The 13,192-nt window shown below is 34.3% G+C and overlaps 4 protein-coding genes across 4 annotated transcripts; 2 read left to right on the top strand and 2 right to left on the bottom strand.

The window, feature by feature from the left end:
• Nucleotides 1–273: 273 nt before the first annotated feature.
• LOC110809660 (Duplicated homeodomain-like superfamily protein) lies at nucleotides 274–3,371 on the bottom strand. The gene is made up of 2 exons (XM_088223089.1): nucleotides 2,689–3,371; nucleotides 274–2,182 (listed from the first exon to the last, which is right to left on the bottom strand). The coding sequence occupies exons 1-2, from the start codon at nucleotides 3,180–3,182 to the stop codon at nucleotides 568–570; spliced, it is 2,109 nt and encodes a 702-aa protein (XP_088079215.1). The 5' UTR covers nucleotides 3,183–3,371; the 3' UTR covers nucleotides 274–567.
• A 2,878-nt stretch (nucleotides 3,372–6,249) lies between these two features.
• TIM23-3 (translocase inner membrane subunit 23-3) lies at nucleotides 6,250–7,037 on the top strand. Its single transcript, XM_022035570.2, has one exon. It carries the CDS (start codon nucleotides 6,346–6,348, stop codon nucleotides 6,904–6,906), a length of 561 nt encoding a protein of 186 aa, XP_021891262.1. The 5' UTR covers nucleotides 6,250–6,345; the 3' UTR covers nucleotides 6,907–7,037.
• A 1,188-nt stretch (nucleotides 7,038–8,225) lies between these two features.
• LOC110809683 (uncharacterized) lies at nucleotides 8,226–10,056 on the top strand. Its single transcript, XM_022035572.2, has 6 exons — nucleotides 8,226–8,457; nucleotides 8,542–8,703; nucleotides 9,073–9,153; nucleotides 9,246–9,371; nucleotides 9,467–9,547; nucleotides 9,749–10,056. The coding sequence occupies exons 1-6, from the start codon at nucleotides 8,367–8,369 to the stop codon at nucleotides 9,823–9,825; spliced, it is 618 nt and encodes a 205-aa protein (XP_021891264.1). The 5' UTR covers nucleotides 8,226–8,366; the 3' UTR covers nucleotides 9,826–10,056.
• Nucleotides 10,057–10,526: 470 nt separating this feature from the next.
• Nucleotides 10,527–11,826, bottom strand: EMB3119 (Ribose 5-phosphate isomerase, type A protein). Its single transcript, XM_022035571.2, has one exon. The coding sequence runs from the start codon at nucleotides 11,659–11,661 to the stop codon at nucleotides 10,798–10,800; it is 864 nt and encodes a 287-aa protein (XP_021891263.2). The 5' UTR covers nucleotides 11,662–11,826; the 3' UTR covers nucleotides 10,527–10,797.
• Nucleotides 11,827–13,192: the final 1,366 nt, after the last annotated feature.

The following is a 13,192-nucleotide window of genomic DNA, read 5'->3' as shown; positions in this document are numbered from 1 at the left end:
TATATACTAACAAATAGAGACACATATACATACATATATATATATATATGAATACATATATACAGGCTGGTATACAAAAATCTCATTTTCTTTCACAGAGAAAGATTCCAACGTCTCTTTTTCCAAATTGTTCAATTTTTTATAGAAATTCACTGAAATTTTCCCTTCTACACTGTCCTTGCCTTTTCTGGCAAACAAAATTTCTCTTGAAATGGAAAATTAAGAACAAAAAAATTTCTTGACTATCAAAAAATAAAATTACAACAATTAAAATTTCTTCACCTCAAAAAAATTATTATTTAGCTTCTCATTTCTCAACCTGTCGGTGCTCACCACAATACAAGATTCAGAATACATATACTCCAAGAATATTATAAGTGTAAAGATTTAAAAAAAAAGAATACAAAAAACACCAAACCATAGAGTTATAAAATTATTATATAGTAGTACTAATATGTATATATCATGTTTAATCTTGATACTATTATAATAATTATTAATTAATTAAATTACCATAACAAAATCACACACACCCACATAAAATAATTAATTGAACACCAAGTGTAATTAGAAATCAAAATCGTAAGATGGTATTTGTACCACACTCTTCTCACTTTGAGGAACATGCAGAATTGGATGGACATTCGAGTCGTCTTGCCAAGTCACGGGCGGGAGGGTTTCGGGTGAATCGGAGTTTTTCTGCCGCAAGGTTGGGAGGTCTTCGGACCCTCCCCCGGAGGGTGACGGTACTACGAGCGTCCCTTGATTATACAAAGTGCTTAATTGGTGAAAATAAGGGCATGTCCTGGAATCAATTGACCTTTTCTTGTTGACATCCCTTGTTTTTCTGAAGTACTTGTTTATATTCTCCCATTTCTCTTTACACCTCTTGGCACTTCTCTTGTACCCCAACTCTAACATCCCTTGTGAGATTCTCTCCCATAAAGGAGCCTTTGCTGATGATGCTGATGACGACGACGACGACGACGATGATGATCCTTCTTTGTGATCTTGATCATGATTGTTGTTGTTGTTGTTATTGTATAGACTGCATCTTAGGTTTATCAGAGCCAAGACTTCATCTCTTGGCCATCTCTTGCCAATGTCTTCTTTCTCATTGATGGAAGATTGAGGGTTCTGGGGAGGTTTTTGCATGGAAACTGAAGTGGGTATGGGAGAATTTTTCTGGGGATTGGCAGAATTAGGGTCTTGTGGAGTTAAGGCAAGAGGAGATGACGTAGGTATTTTTAGGGTATGGTTTTGAGTAGGTAGTATTGAATTAGTTTCATCTTGACTTGGACAAGAAATATCAACGGTGGATGATTTGGGGAGGAGTCTTTGATCATCATTGTTTTGGCTATTAGGGTGATGATCAGAATTAGAAGGATTAGAAGGAGGAGGATTAGGGTTTTGGGGGAGATTAACTAAAGAAGAAGATGATGATAAGGAATTATTATAACATGAAAGGTTTTTTCTTAGTACCTTAGCAAGATCTTGAGTTGTTGCCTCTTCCAAAATCTGAGCTGGGACGAAGTTTTTTAAGAAGTTGATAATGGCGGACTGTCTGTCACCTGAAATGGCTTGTTCTTGAGCTCTCAGTTCAAGTTCCTCGTTGATTCTCTCAATCTCTTTCTTCTTCCAAATTTCTTCTCTTGCAACCTTCTCTTCATCTCTCTTCACCATGTCTTCAAGCAGCTTGTTATGCATTTCTTCTTGCTGAATCATCATATTCTTCACAATCTCCTCGCAGAACCCTTTGAACATCTCAAACTCCTCCTCCTTTATCTTCTTCTTCTTCTGCTCCTCCTCCCTTTTTCTCTTCCTTGATTTAATATCATCATCAATGCCAGATGGGTTTATTTTTATCTCCGCCGTCTGATCATCTTGATCTTTATAATTGTCATTCAAATTATCCTGTCTTGGACTCTTGTCTTCTTCCTCACTTGGTTTTTCCTCCACTGTTTCGTTCCTTTCAACATTAACAACATGTTGATCATCGTCAACATGATCATCATGTTCAGTGTAAAGCTCTTCAAGATCATCACTGAAAACCCTGTAACTGCCATTGATCTTGGTGTAATTATTTTGATTATGATTAATATTGTTGAAGTAGCTACTTTCTTCTTCAAATTTCTCCTTGCACTTCTCTGCACTTCTTTTAAATCCAAGCTCTGCAAACTTCCTGTACCCACCATTAATTGTATAAAAACCAACACAACGCCTGTGCACGCTAGCATTTATTTTTTTTTTCCCCATCTTACTATATATACACATGTATATATATATAATACTGATATCCTCTCTCAGCCATAAAATACGTGCACGATGGGATTTTTTTTAACTTAATAATTATTATTCATATATGTATATATATATATATACGAATATGTGTTTCTCTCTTTATGTCATCTCACATATAATTCAACAAAGTCAGTCATGTACATATATATATAAAGGTCGGATCAAGATCAAGATCAAGATCAAATCTTCCCAAAAGATAGCCCACATAGGCTTCAAGATTGATGATTTTGAATCAGAAGATTTAAAAACTTGTGCTTGGGAGAAAAGTACAGGAGGATAGAGGTGGAAAGTAGGACAAATAACAGTACTACGTATGTGTGAATTATATATATATGTATGCGTGAATCAAATCAGAATGAATTATATATAAATTGTGTAAGTAAGTACCTTGACACGTGTTCCCAAGAAAATTCTGGGAACCAATTCTCCATGCTAGATCTGATCCTCAACAGCGCAAGAACTTCATCACTAGACCAAGGTTGATGATCTTGATCACCGAGTTGGTGGTGATGATGATGATGATGATGATCTGTTGGGATGTTTGAAGTAATAATTCCTCCCTCCATCTCCAAATCTAAACCCACCACCATGCTTCCCCCGTTTTTGTCGTTGTCTTGTTTAATAGTCTTGTGGGTATGTTGTTGGAGTGATGAGGAGTGGTGCAATGAGTGCAAGAAACTGTGAGGTGGTTGCAACGGCGGCAATGGCGGATTGAAGGTGAGAGGGTCGAAGGGAGGTGAAAAAGTGGCGGCGGAAGGAGGCGAGACATGGTGTTGGAGAGTTGGAGATGGGAAAGAGAGAGGGAGGTGGGGAAGTGAAGTAGTCCTTGTTGAAGTCGCTGCTATGAATCGGTGAAACTGCTCTGCTACTCCATCAAACATGTTTTTCTCTCTTAATTTTCTTCCCTACTGATCTCTCTCTCTCTCTCTCTCTCTCTCTCCTTTACCCCTTTCTTCCTCACTGTAAATATTTCATAGAAATCCTATCAGCAACACTCCAAAAAAACCAACCATGTCTCTCTCTCTCTCTCTCTCTCCCTATCTGTATCTGCTTCTCTCTCCCTATCTGTATCTCTCTCTCTCTCTCTCATTTATCAAGGACTTTGTCCTATCAAGGGGGAGAGAAAAGATGGGGCACTATACTCTTCACAGGGAGAGTGGAAAACACTTCCCTCCTACATATTATTTTAATTTCAAATCACATTTTTACTATCTTATTATTATTAAAAATATACTAAAAATTTATATCTTCTGTCAATTATTTAATAAATCAAAATAATTAAATACATAATTTACTAAAATAAAAAATAAAAAACTTTTAAAATTTAATTCAGCAGTGCGTCAATAAATATATAATAAATAAATTAAATTAAATTAAATTTCAACGAATTTATTATATTTTTTTATAAAAAAAATATATCACGATAATTTAAAAAAAAATACAATTTCGTATACATATAAAATAACATATTAATAAGTACCCATTACTTAAAATTAATTTTATAAAAAAATATATATATGAAAGTAGTTTATATATATATATATGGGGACGCGCGGGGAGTGAGAGTGGGGGAGGGGAGAAGAAATAAGTCTAAAAAGTGAAACTGGTTTAAATTATAAATAAATTAGAATCCTATGCAGTGGTTGATGGGTGATGATGGTGCAATTAACGGCAATGGGGATGGCAGGACACGTGAAAACATGCAGACACTGGGACCAATTATTTAAGGATTGGAATTCAGACCACCAATTTCTTTCGCATGCACCTTCACACCACCCTAACTACTGTGCACCCTCATTTTTTTTTTTAAAAATATTCTAATTATTATTACTAACATAAATACTTATCTACTCCCGTTAATACTCATTCAATTCTCTCGAGTGCGTGATAGAAATAAAATTTGTTTCCAACGAAAAACGAATCGAGTGTTGTATGTGCAGCGTTAATTTCGTAATTTTCAAAAGAACGAGAAATTCCCGAACGTATGAGATTTTATTTTAAAAAAAAAAATCGTAATAATTCACTGGGTTATACGAGAGAACGAATCAGAAATCAATTTATCTATTTTTATCGTGATTTAAAAAAATTATTAGATAATATTATAAAAAGAGTAAATATTTATTTTTAAAAAATTTATTTTCTTGATTTGATCAATTTAATACGATAAAAAAAATAAATAAAATAATGATACGTTATAATATTACATTATTTAAAAGTATAATTCACGTATACATTCGATTTTTTCAAAAAATATATATATAAGTTCAGAATAAACTAAATAAAATCTCAAAGAAAAAAAAATACATGGTTTATATAGTAGACGAGAAAAAAAACTCTTTATGTTAATTTATATAGTAGAAGTGAAATTTTGAAACGACCGATAATAACGTAAAAAGAACGAGATTTTGCAAATAACGTAGAAGGATGCTAAAAGAAGTAATAAAAATTACCTCTCTTGTTTCTAATAATAAAAGTAAAATAATGATATCATTAGTAATAAATTATTAGGGTTGTCTCATTAGTTTAGTCTTTTAATCATTGAGCATATGTATATATATATATATGTAAAATTTTTAGTATGAAAAAATATCTTATTTGAACTCATTAATTAATTAATTATGCTCCATAATTATTCACTTATCTATTAATTAATGGTTGGGATTTTTTTTGGTAATTATTTTTAATATAAAGTCTAGCTATTTGTAAAGCAAAAGAAGAGTAATAAATGGAGGCTAACATATATGTTGAGAATCTAGATATGAGATTTGCTTAATTAATTAACTTGAAAATGATAGACTAATATAAGATTTCTTCTTTCCGTTATATATAATAAATTCGTATAACGCGACATAATAAATAAAAATAAAATAAAATTTTTTATAAATAGGTCCTTTGAATGATGAACAAATATGGATGCGTCCGTTCATATAAAATAGGGTTAACTCCCGTTGCGTCTTGGTATTTATCGGATATAAAATAGATCTGTTTTTTTTTTTTTTCCTATCAACCGAATTATTCCATTATTACTACAAGAATAGAACAAATATTAATCCTTTCTTCGTAATAATACACTGAAAGGGAGGAGGGCGATAGCATAGTTTTTTTCCAATGCAATAAAGTTACATCGTGTCTATTTTTCGTTAATAAAGGGGTATTTCCATGGGTTTGTCTTGGTATCGTGTTCATACCGTCGTATTGAATGACCCCGACCGTTTACTTTCTGTTCATATAATGCATACAGCTTTAGTTGCTGGTTGGACTGGTTCCATGGTTTACGACTAGTTTTCATAACATGCATTTTTTTACTGTTAATTCATAATATACATATTAACGACATAACGATTTATTAGTTAAAATTTTTTTATCTTCTATTTAAAGGTTATAAATTTAAATTATATTAGTACTATATTATGAGTTATATGTGACAAACTTACAATGTTTGAATTATATAACTTATCTATTACGTTAAGAGATCATATGTAAAATTCAATTCATCTATTAAATTAGGACGTATGATGATACATACGTAAACCAATTATAACGCGACACAAGTAAGCTCTAAATGAAAACGTAACCCAACTCAAACTTATGATCTCTTATAGAGAAATAAATATATCAACTATTAAATTAAATAATAATTAACGAGAAGATTTCTTATTGTAATATATAATACATAATATCTACGGATTTTTGAAATATTATTATCAAATCTCTCGACCCACGAGTCTTATATCATGGGCTTTTAAGTTTTCTTCTGTCCCATTCATCCACTCACATATTGGGCTTGGGTTTGAATTTTGGCTCTTTAGGCTTCTATTAAAGTTTTAATATTATTGGGCCTGAAATTGGGCCTGAAATGGATCCTAATTTGGATTCCGAATCCTAACCCGACCCGTTATCCCCTCCGGACGCCATATTTGTCCAAAACCCTGACTTCTATTTTACTCAGACAAGTTAAAACCTCTCGCACCGCCCGCCATTGAAAAACCCTCTGCAATTCATCCTCTCTCACCAACTCTCTTTTCTCTTTTCCCTTCCGCGCCAATGGAATACACATCAAACCCCAACTCCGATCACCGTCAAAACACCCGAAGATACCATCCGTATCAACAATTCAACATCCCAATCGAACACCTCTACGACCTCCCCACTTCACCGGAATACCTCTTCATCGAAGAAGCTCAAACCCATCGTCGTTCCTGGAGCGAGAATCTCCAGTACTACACCGGCTCTGGATACCTCGCCGGCGCTATTCTAGGAGCTTCCAAGGGATCCGTGGACGGGATCAAGGCCGCGGAGCCCGGCGAGTCCCTCAAGCTTCGAGCGAACCGGTTACTTAACTCGGGCGGACTCGCGGGCCGAAGATATGGAAACTCGATGGGGACTCTTGGGTTGATCTTCGCCGGGTTGGAGAGTGGGGTTACGCATTTGAGAGGCGGAGCTGATGATTTGTTGAGTACGGTGTTGGCTGGGTTAGGAACTGGGGCGCTTTACAGGGCTGCGGCGGGGCCTAGATCGGCTGCGATTGCGGGAGCTGTAGGAGGAATCACGGCGGCCGCAGCGGTTGCCGGGAAGCAGGCGGTAAAGAGATACGTACCCATATGAGTTTTTGTTGGGTAGGGTTTAAGAGGGTTTTTCGTGGGGTTTCCTCTTAATTTTCATATGGGATTTTTTGTTCTTATTATCATGTAGAAATTGAACATGACTTAATCCAATTTCAGTCCATTTTGATCCAATTAGGACTGTTGATAAACCCTAGTTTCTTGGGCTTTGTTTGGTAAACACAACTTAAAAAAATTGGGCCTTGTTTGGCAGTGGCAACAAGCGAATTCTAAAATTATATCAGAAATTTACATTAAGCTCTGTGGGTGAATTGAGCAATAACCTAATCTATCTTAATAAACTTGACTGTGTCAATTTTCCAACCTTTCAAAGACCTCTTCTCAATAATCACCTAATTTATGTGACAGATTAATTAAACAAACAAACAGGGCATCCTATTCTAAGAAAATGGTGATCAGTGAGGTCATCATGGACATAGTCATACAACTTACATTATACATAAATCAAATCCAAATAACTAAAACAAAGAATACATGCACTTACCCAATCGAACAACGAAGAAATTCTACCCGTCAAATAATTAAGATCTAAAAATTTAACGAGATAACATCATCGGAGCAAGGATAACTAGTCGAAGAAAAACAAGGGGAAAAAAAGAAAACCATATTTTTTTTTTGGGTGGAAAAGAAAAGCATCTCTCTTGGCATCATATGCATATAAGCCTAATACCAGAGTTATAACAACTGGGTCAGAAGTTAAATGGGGGATTAACCAAAACTCATCAACACATATGAAAACATCATTGGAGTATAAATAAATTAGTCAAAGCAAAGTGTAAGAGGAGAAGATTATTAGCAACTTAGCAAGCAATAGGACTTGTTTAATAAATGGGGGTTTGACATCAAAGAAGCTTCTACCATATGCATAACCAAACATATATTTCTAAGAATATTTTATTCACCCGAAAGCCTCTTTACCTACCCTTTTATCAAGTTTTGAGGTAGACTAAGTTAATGAGGCAGACTAAGAGAACACTCAAGGGTAAAGTTGGCAAAACATTACCATCTGTGTTATATTGTATAATGAAATCATCCAGTGAATTAAGGACATTTTCATCATTCACATATATATATATAAGAGTAAAAAACAACGTAAGATAATAAACATAAATAAATAATTGCTTGCGTATTCAAATGACAACATACATATGCATTAAAAATAGAAAGATCCAAGCAGAAATGAGAAATAAGATTTTGTAGGTTAGGTGGAATTGTTCTCAAGTCTGCAGACGATTCCACTTGTAGACTTTGTTCATTTTTTATTATATATAAAAAGAATTTATCAATAATCTCTAATTGTTAGTGTATAAGGGTAAACATACTCTTTTTCTTGGAAAAACCCAAGGGAAGTTTACTTTTATAAATGAATATCTAAACTCCCTGAATAGAACTCTTGAAGTCCACCTCTTGTGCATTCCGTGTCTTTCTCTCTGCTTGAAGGGAATGGCTTCCTACAAGTTCATGGCTTTTCTAGCTGTTTTCTTGGTTTTACTACCTACAACTATTCTCGGGGATCATCTGACACCATTTTTCGGTAACCAGTCTCTTCTTTTTCTCTCTTTTGTTTGTTATAATTTGCACCTATGTGTCTGTTCTTATTGTTAACTGTGAAACTCAGAAAAGATATGTGAAGAAGTTGAATGCGGGAAAGGGACATGCAAAGCTAATATAAGCTATCCGCTGAATTACATATGTGAATGTGAAGCTGGTTGGAAGCAAACCCAAGATGATGATGATGTTGATGATGATCATAGGTTTCTACCATGCATCATTCCTAACTGTAAGCTCTTCTTCTGTCTATCCAGAAGATTCAACATCCCCCTTCCCCTTCTATTCTCTTAAAAAGAAGCTTTGAAAATTTGGAAAAAGGAAAGAAACAACAACAAATTAATAAAATTCACAACTAAAAACGTAGTATAAGTTATGAAATAAATGGTTCCAGTACTGCTTCGTACAAAAAGTGAGAAGCAAAAGTTTAACTATAATCAAGTTCACATCCTATAACTCAATGAATACTGGTAACATTTAACTTTTTAACAGTTTCTATGATCAAGTAGGAACAGTGAAGGATCAAGTAGTCATAGGATATGGTCTTGCTTTAGGATTTGAAGCAAATAGCAAGTTACCTTCAATTTTCTTGGCCATCCAGGTACTCTGGACTTCAGCTGCCAGCCAGCTCCACCTCCAGTCCCAGAGAAAGAAGTTCCGCACAATATGTCTTTCTTTGATCGTAAGCCTTGCAAGCTGCCTTTATCATCATAATCTCCTATGCTCACTTTCTGCTTTATCTTAACATTGTCCCTCATTTTGGTGATCATGTAGCTTGCTTTTGGACCTATTGTGGAGAAGGTAATTGCACAAAGACAACAACCTATAAACATACATGTGAATGCAGAAGTGGATTCTCCAATCTTCTAAACAAAACGTTCTTCCCTTGCTACAGTCAATGTAAGAATACAAAACTCAATCTCTTAGTGAAAAGATTATGAACTCAATGGTGTGATGCCCGGAGATTGACAAAACATACGATTTTGATTTATCAGGTACACTTGGTTCTGATTGTTCAAGACTTGGGATTACGGTAAAAAATGTAGAGAATTCACCCTCGGATGATGGGAATGAAGGTGAGACTGAGTAAAAGAAATTTTCTAATTTTTTTAGAATAAAATAAATCTTGAACTGGGCATATGAAGATAAAGAAAAGCAAAAAATTAGTGAGCATGTATTAGTCTCAGCAAATTCTTGCATCAATATATGAACCTGCATAATGATTACATGGATTTAATTTTGAATTCTTACTCTTTCTCTATCATCTCGTTTCCCAGCTACCTCGTTTCTTCCAGGAAAGCTCCCTCTACTGGCAGTTCTGATGATGTCTGCTGTTATGACTTTCTTGAAGTAGCAATATACAAGACTGCTTTCTTCGTTTCATCATATTTGTTCTGATTATACTTGGACGTATTCATTTCACTCCTTGTTGTGACTATGGCTCTGGATTCTTATATATATATATATATATTTATTTATAAGATGTAGGCTTATATTGAGGCTGAGTATTGTATATTATTCCCTGGATTCTTTCCAGTGTATTTGTTGCTGCTTTGTTTAGTTTCTAATAAATAAGCATGTCTCATGCTATCTGCCATCCCTTTTTTGTCTCCCAATCCTCTGAAATCAGAAAACCAAAATTCCAAATTTTGCTTAAAATGACATGAATTATGTTGGTGATAGCCTCAAGTGTCTTAGCTCATGGTATTTGAATCCAGATATTTACCTATCTCCTCCTCGGATCCTAGCTTGTTCCACTCTTCTCTTTGGTGGACAACATAAACTTAGAAACCGCTAAGATGGGAAAATCCACTCTCTCACAGAAAATCTTGTTACATATCCCTCCAACTATTATGCACCACTTGACAACAAGTCAGGCAAGCTCCACAATGTTATATATCATGAAAAAAAGCTACTGGCTCAAGCTTCCTTACACCCAAGATCATGAAACTAAACTTCTTTCTACTAATATATCAAATACCAATGAATAAAAGAGGCTCGTATACACTAGCATTCTAATTCATGAACTGAAAAACAGAAACAAAAACAAAGGGAGAAAAGAGAATGGAGCGCTGCTTTATAATAAGAAGAATGTAAAGCATGAATCTTTTCATGTCCAATTATTCAAAATTGCAAATTTTCATTGCAATGCTCCTACCCACTAATCCACATTGCTTCAAGATACAGAATTTCTATAAGTTACCCAAAACACAATTCTACAATCCCAAAATCATGGAGAAACAAAACAAGTAAACAAGGCAAATGATGAACAAATTACAAAAAAAAAATAGAAAAAAAGAAGAAAAGTGAACCTCCTTTTTGGTTTTCACTTGGTCGTGACATCAACTCCATCTGTACCGGCGATAATGACAGAAGTCGCCATACCCAGAAACAAGCCATGTTCCACAACCCCTTCAAGCTTCTCAATCTCCTTCCCTGCAGCAAACCCATCTTTCAATGGATCCTTGAAATATAAATCCACAATATAGTTACTGTTATCCGTGACATAAGGCTTCCCATCCGCATCCGTTCTCAACTTTGCCTCACACCCATTTTCCTTGAACAGCTCCTGCAGCCTCACCAGGTTGTACTTCCAACAAAACTGAACCACCTCCACCGGCATGGCGAGTCCGCTGCCGCCCAACCCAGAAACCAGTTTGGTCTCATCCGCGACTACTATGAACTTATCAGCGGCGGCCTCCACCATCTTCTCCCGCAGAAGAGCACCGCCACGGCCTTTAACAAGGTCAAGATTTGGGTCAACCTCGTCGGCGCCGTCGATAGCCAGGTCAATATGAGGATGTTCGTCAAGGACGGAGAGGGGGATTCCGAGCGAACGAGCCTGCTCCTCGGTGCGCTTCGAAGTGGGGATACCCACTATATTAGAGAGCTCGCCGGCAGAGAAGAGTTTGCCGATCTTGTCGACGACGAAGGCGGCAGTGGAGCCGGTGCCAAGACCGAGAACCATTCCGGATTTGACAGACTCCACGGCCTTATCGGCGGCGAGCTTCTTGAGATCATCTTGGGAGAGGGGGACTACCTTGGCTCTGATGAAAAGAGCCTTGTAATGTTGGGTGGGGGGGGAAGAACGGAGGTTGAGAGAAGATGAGCGTAACATAAGATGGGAGGAGGAGGCATTGTGATGGAGGGAGGATAGAGAGGAGGGAGAGGGGAGGGATAAGGAAGCCATTGTTGGGTTTTGGGTTGGTGATGGAGGAGATTTAGGGGAAGAAGAGGAAGAGAGGCTCACCAGACCATCTGGTTTTCGGTGAGAGTGGTGGGGTTTTTGTTAGGTGTGGGGGGGAAGTCAGAGAGGAGAAATTTTGGAAGTTGCAGACATTGGTTGGTGTGTATTTGTTCTTTGAAGCTATTTATTGGATGAAGTTGAGATTTTCTTTTTTATTTTTTATTTTTTATTTTTTCTTTATATTTGTTTTATTTTTTAAAAAAAAATTAAATGAAAGATAAAATACTTGTGGCTTGAATAAATTTTCTTTATTACTTAAAAATATATATATATTATTATTTTATAATTAACTCATTTTTATTTTTTAAAATTATTATGATATTTACCTCACATTTGCAAAGTATATAAGATCTTGTAATTTATCAATTCTTATATAACATATAAATTAATAGGGGTTTATTATAAATAAATTATATAAATATTTAGTTACTACGAATTTGTATAATGTATTATTTTATTTACATATGTAATAAAACTTAAATGACATTGTTATATAAAAAATAACATAAGTTGTACATGGATATAATTTTTATAATTACAAACTATTTTACTAACCAATGTGTTAATATAAAACTAGTACCAAAATATGATATATATATATATATACTAAAATTAAGAATTTTAAATTTTATAAAAAGAATTTTAGAAAATAAAAATTTTCATACTAGACATAAATTGAACTAACGTTAAAAGAAAAATATTATATTCAATAATATAACTATCGATTCTGATACATCTAAATTTTAAAAAAAATCATAAAAAACATACTAAAAACTAATATATAAAACAAGTGAAACTACAATCAAGAAATGAACTCACAAGAGAGACGGAAAAAATAAGTCAAAAAACAAAAATATATTTTTAAAAATAAAGGAGTTTAAAGGTAGTTTTAGAAATTTAAATATTTCGTATAAGGTATTAGTAATCACAATTTTATTTTATTACAAACTCTTAATTATATGATTTAATTACTCAGTTTTCCGAACATCAGAAGATAATTTTGCTATATCTCTCGTTTTAACATCTTGTATATGTTATACGATGTTTGTTATAAAAATCGATATCTGTTAAACATGCACAAACACAGTTCTCATGTATGATAGATATAGTTTTTTTTTTGTCAATAAATTAGGGACATTAAAAAAAAAAAACATAACCACGTTAGTTTACAGTGAGTTCATTTCTCTTATGCAATTGAGAAATTGTATTATCTTCGATGACATACACTTCATCATATCTATTAATCACCAAAATTTTGAATTCTTACCCAAATAGAAAATTTTAATGACATATCAATTAAAATATTTAACTTTTTATTGATTATATGACTACGAAAATTTATATAATATAAAAAATTATATGATGCAATATCAATATAGACTATATCGATAGTTCATCAAATGCTCAAAATAAAAAATCTTTCGCTGTTGTCATGGAAAACAAAAAAATTACGGTAATTTTACGTATTAAACAC

Source organism: Carica papaya, chromosome 6 (genome assembly GCF_054855325.1).
Source record: "Carica papaya isolate Zhongbai chromosome 6, ASM5485532v1, whole genome shotgun sequence".
NCBI lineage: Eukaryota > Viridiplantae > Streptophyta > Magnoliopsida > Brassicales > Caricaceae > Carica > Carica papaya.
This window is presented reverse-complemented; position numbering and strand designations above follow the sequence as displayed.

Excerpts from the sequence above, each read along its gene's own strand:
- LOC110809660 (XM_088223089.1), bottom strand. The coding sequence starts at position 3,182 with ATGTTTGATGGAGTAGCAGAGCAGTTTCACCGATTCATAGCAGCGACT. Across the intron at positions 2,183-2,688 it reads TCTTGGGAACACGTGTCAAG|GAAGTTTGCAGAGCTTGGAT; the intron begins GTACTTACTTAC and ends TGGTGGGTACAG.
- TIM23-3 (XM_022035570.2), top strand. The coding sequence starts at position 6,346 with ATGGAATACACATCAAACCCCAACTCCGATCACCGTCAAAACACCCGA.
- LOC110809683 (XM_022035572.2), top strand. The coding sequence starts at position 8,367 with ATGGCTTCCTACAAGTTCATGGCTTTTCTAGCTGTTTTCTTGGTTTTA. Across the intron at positions 8,704-9,072 it reads ACCATGCATCATTCCTAACT|GTACTCTGGACTTCAGCTGC; the intron begins GTAAGCTCTTCT and ends TTGGCCATCCAG. Across the intron at positions 9,548-9,748 it reads CTCGGATGATGGGAATGAAG|CTACCTCGTTTCTTCCAGGA; the intron begins GTGAGACTGAGT and ends CTCGTTTCCCAG.
- EMB3119 (XM_022035571.2), bottom strand. The coding sequence starts at position 11,661 with ATGGCTTCCTTATCCCTCCCCTCTCCCTCCTCTCTATCCTCCCTCCAT.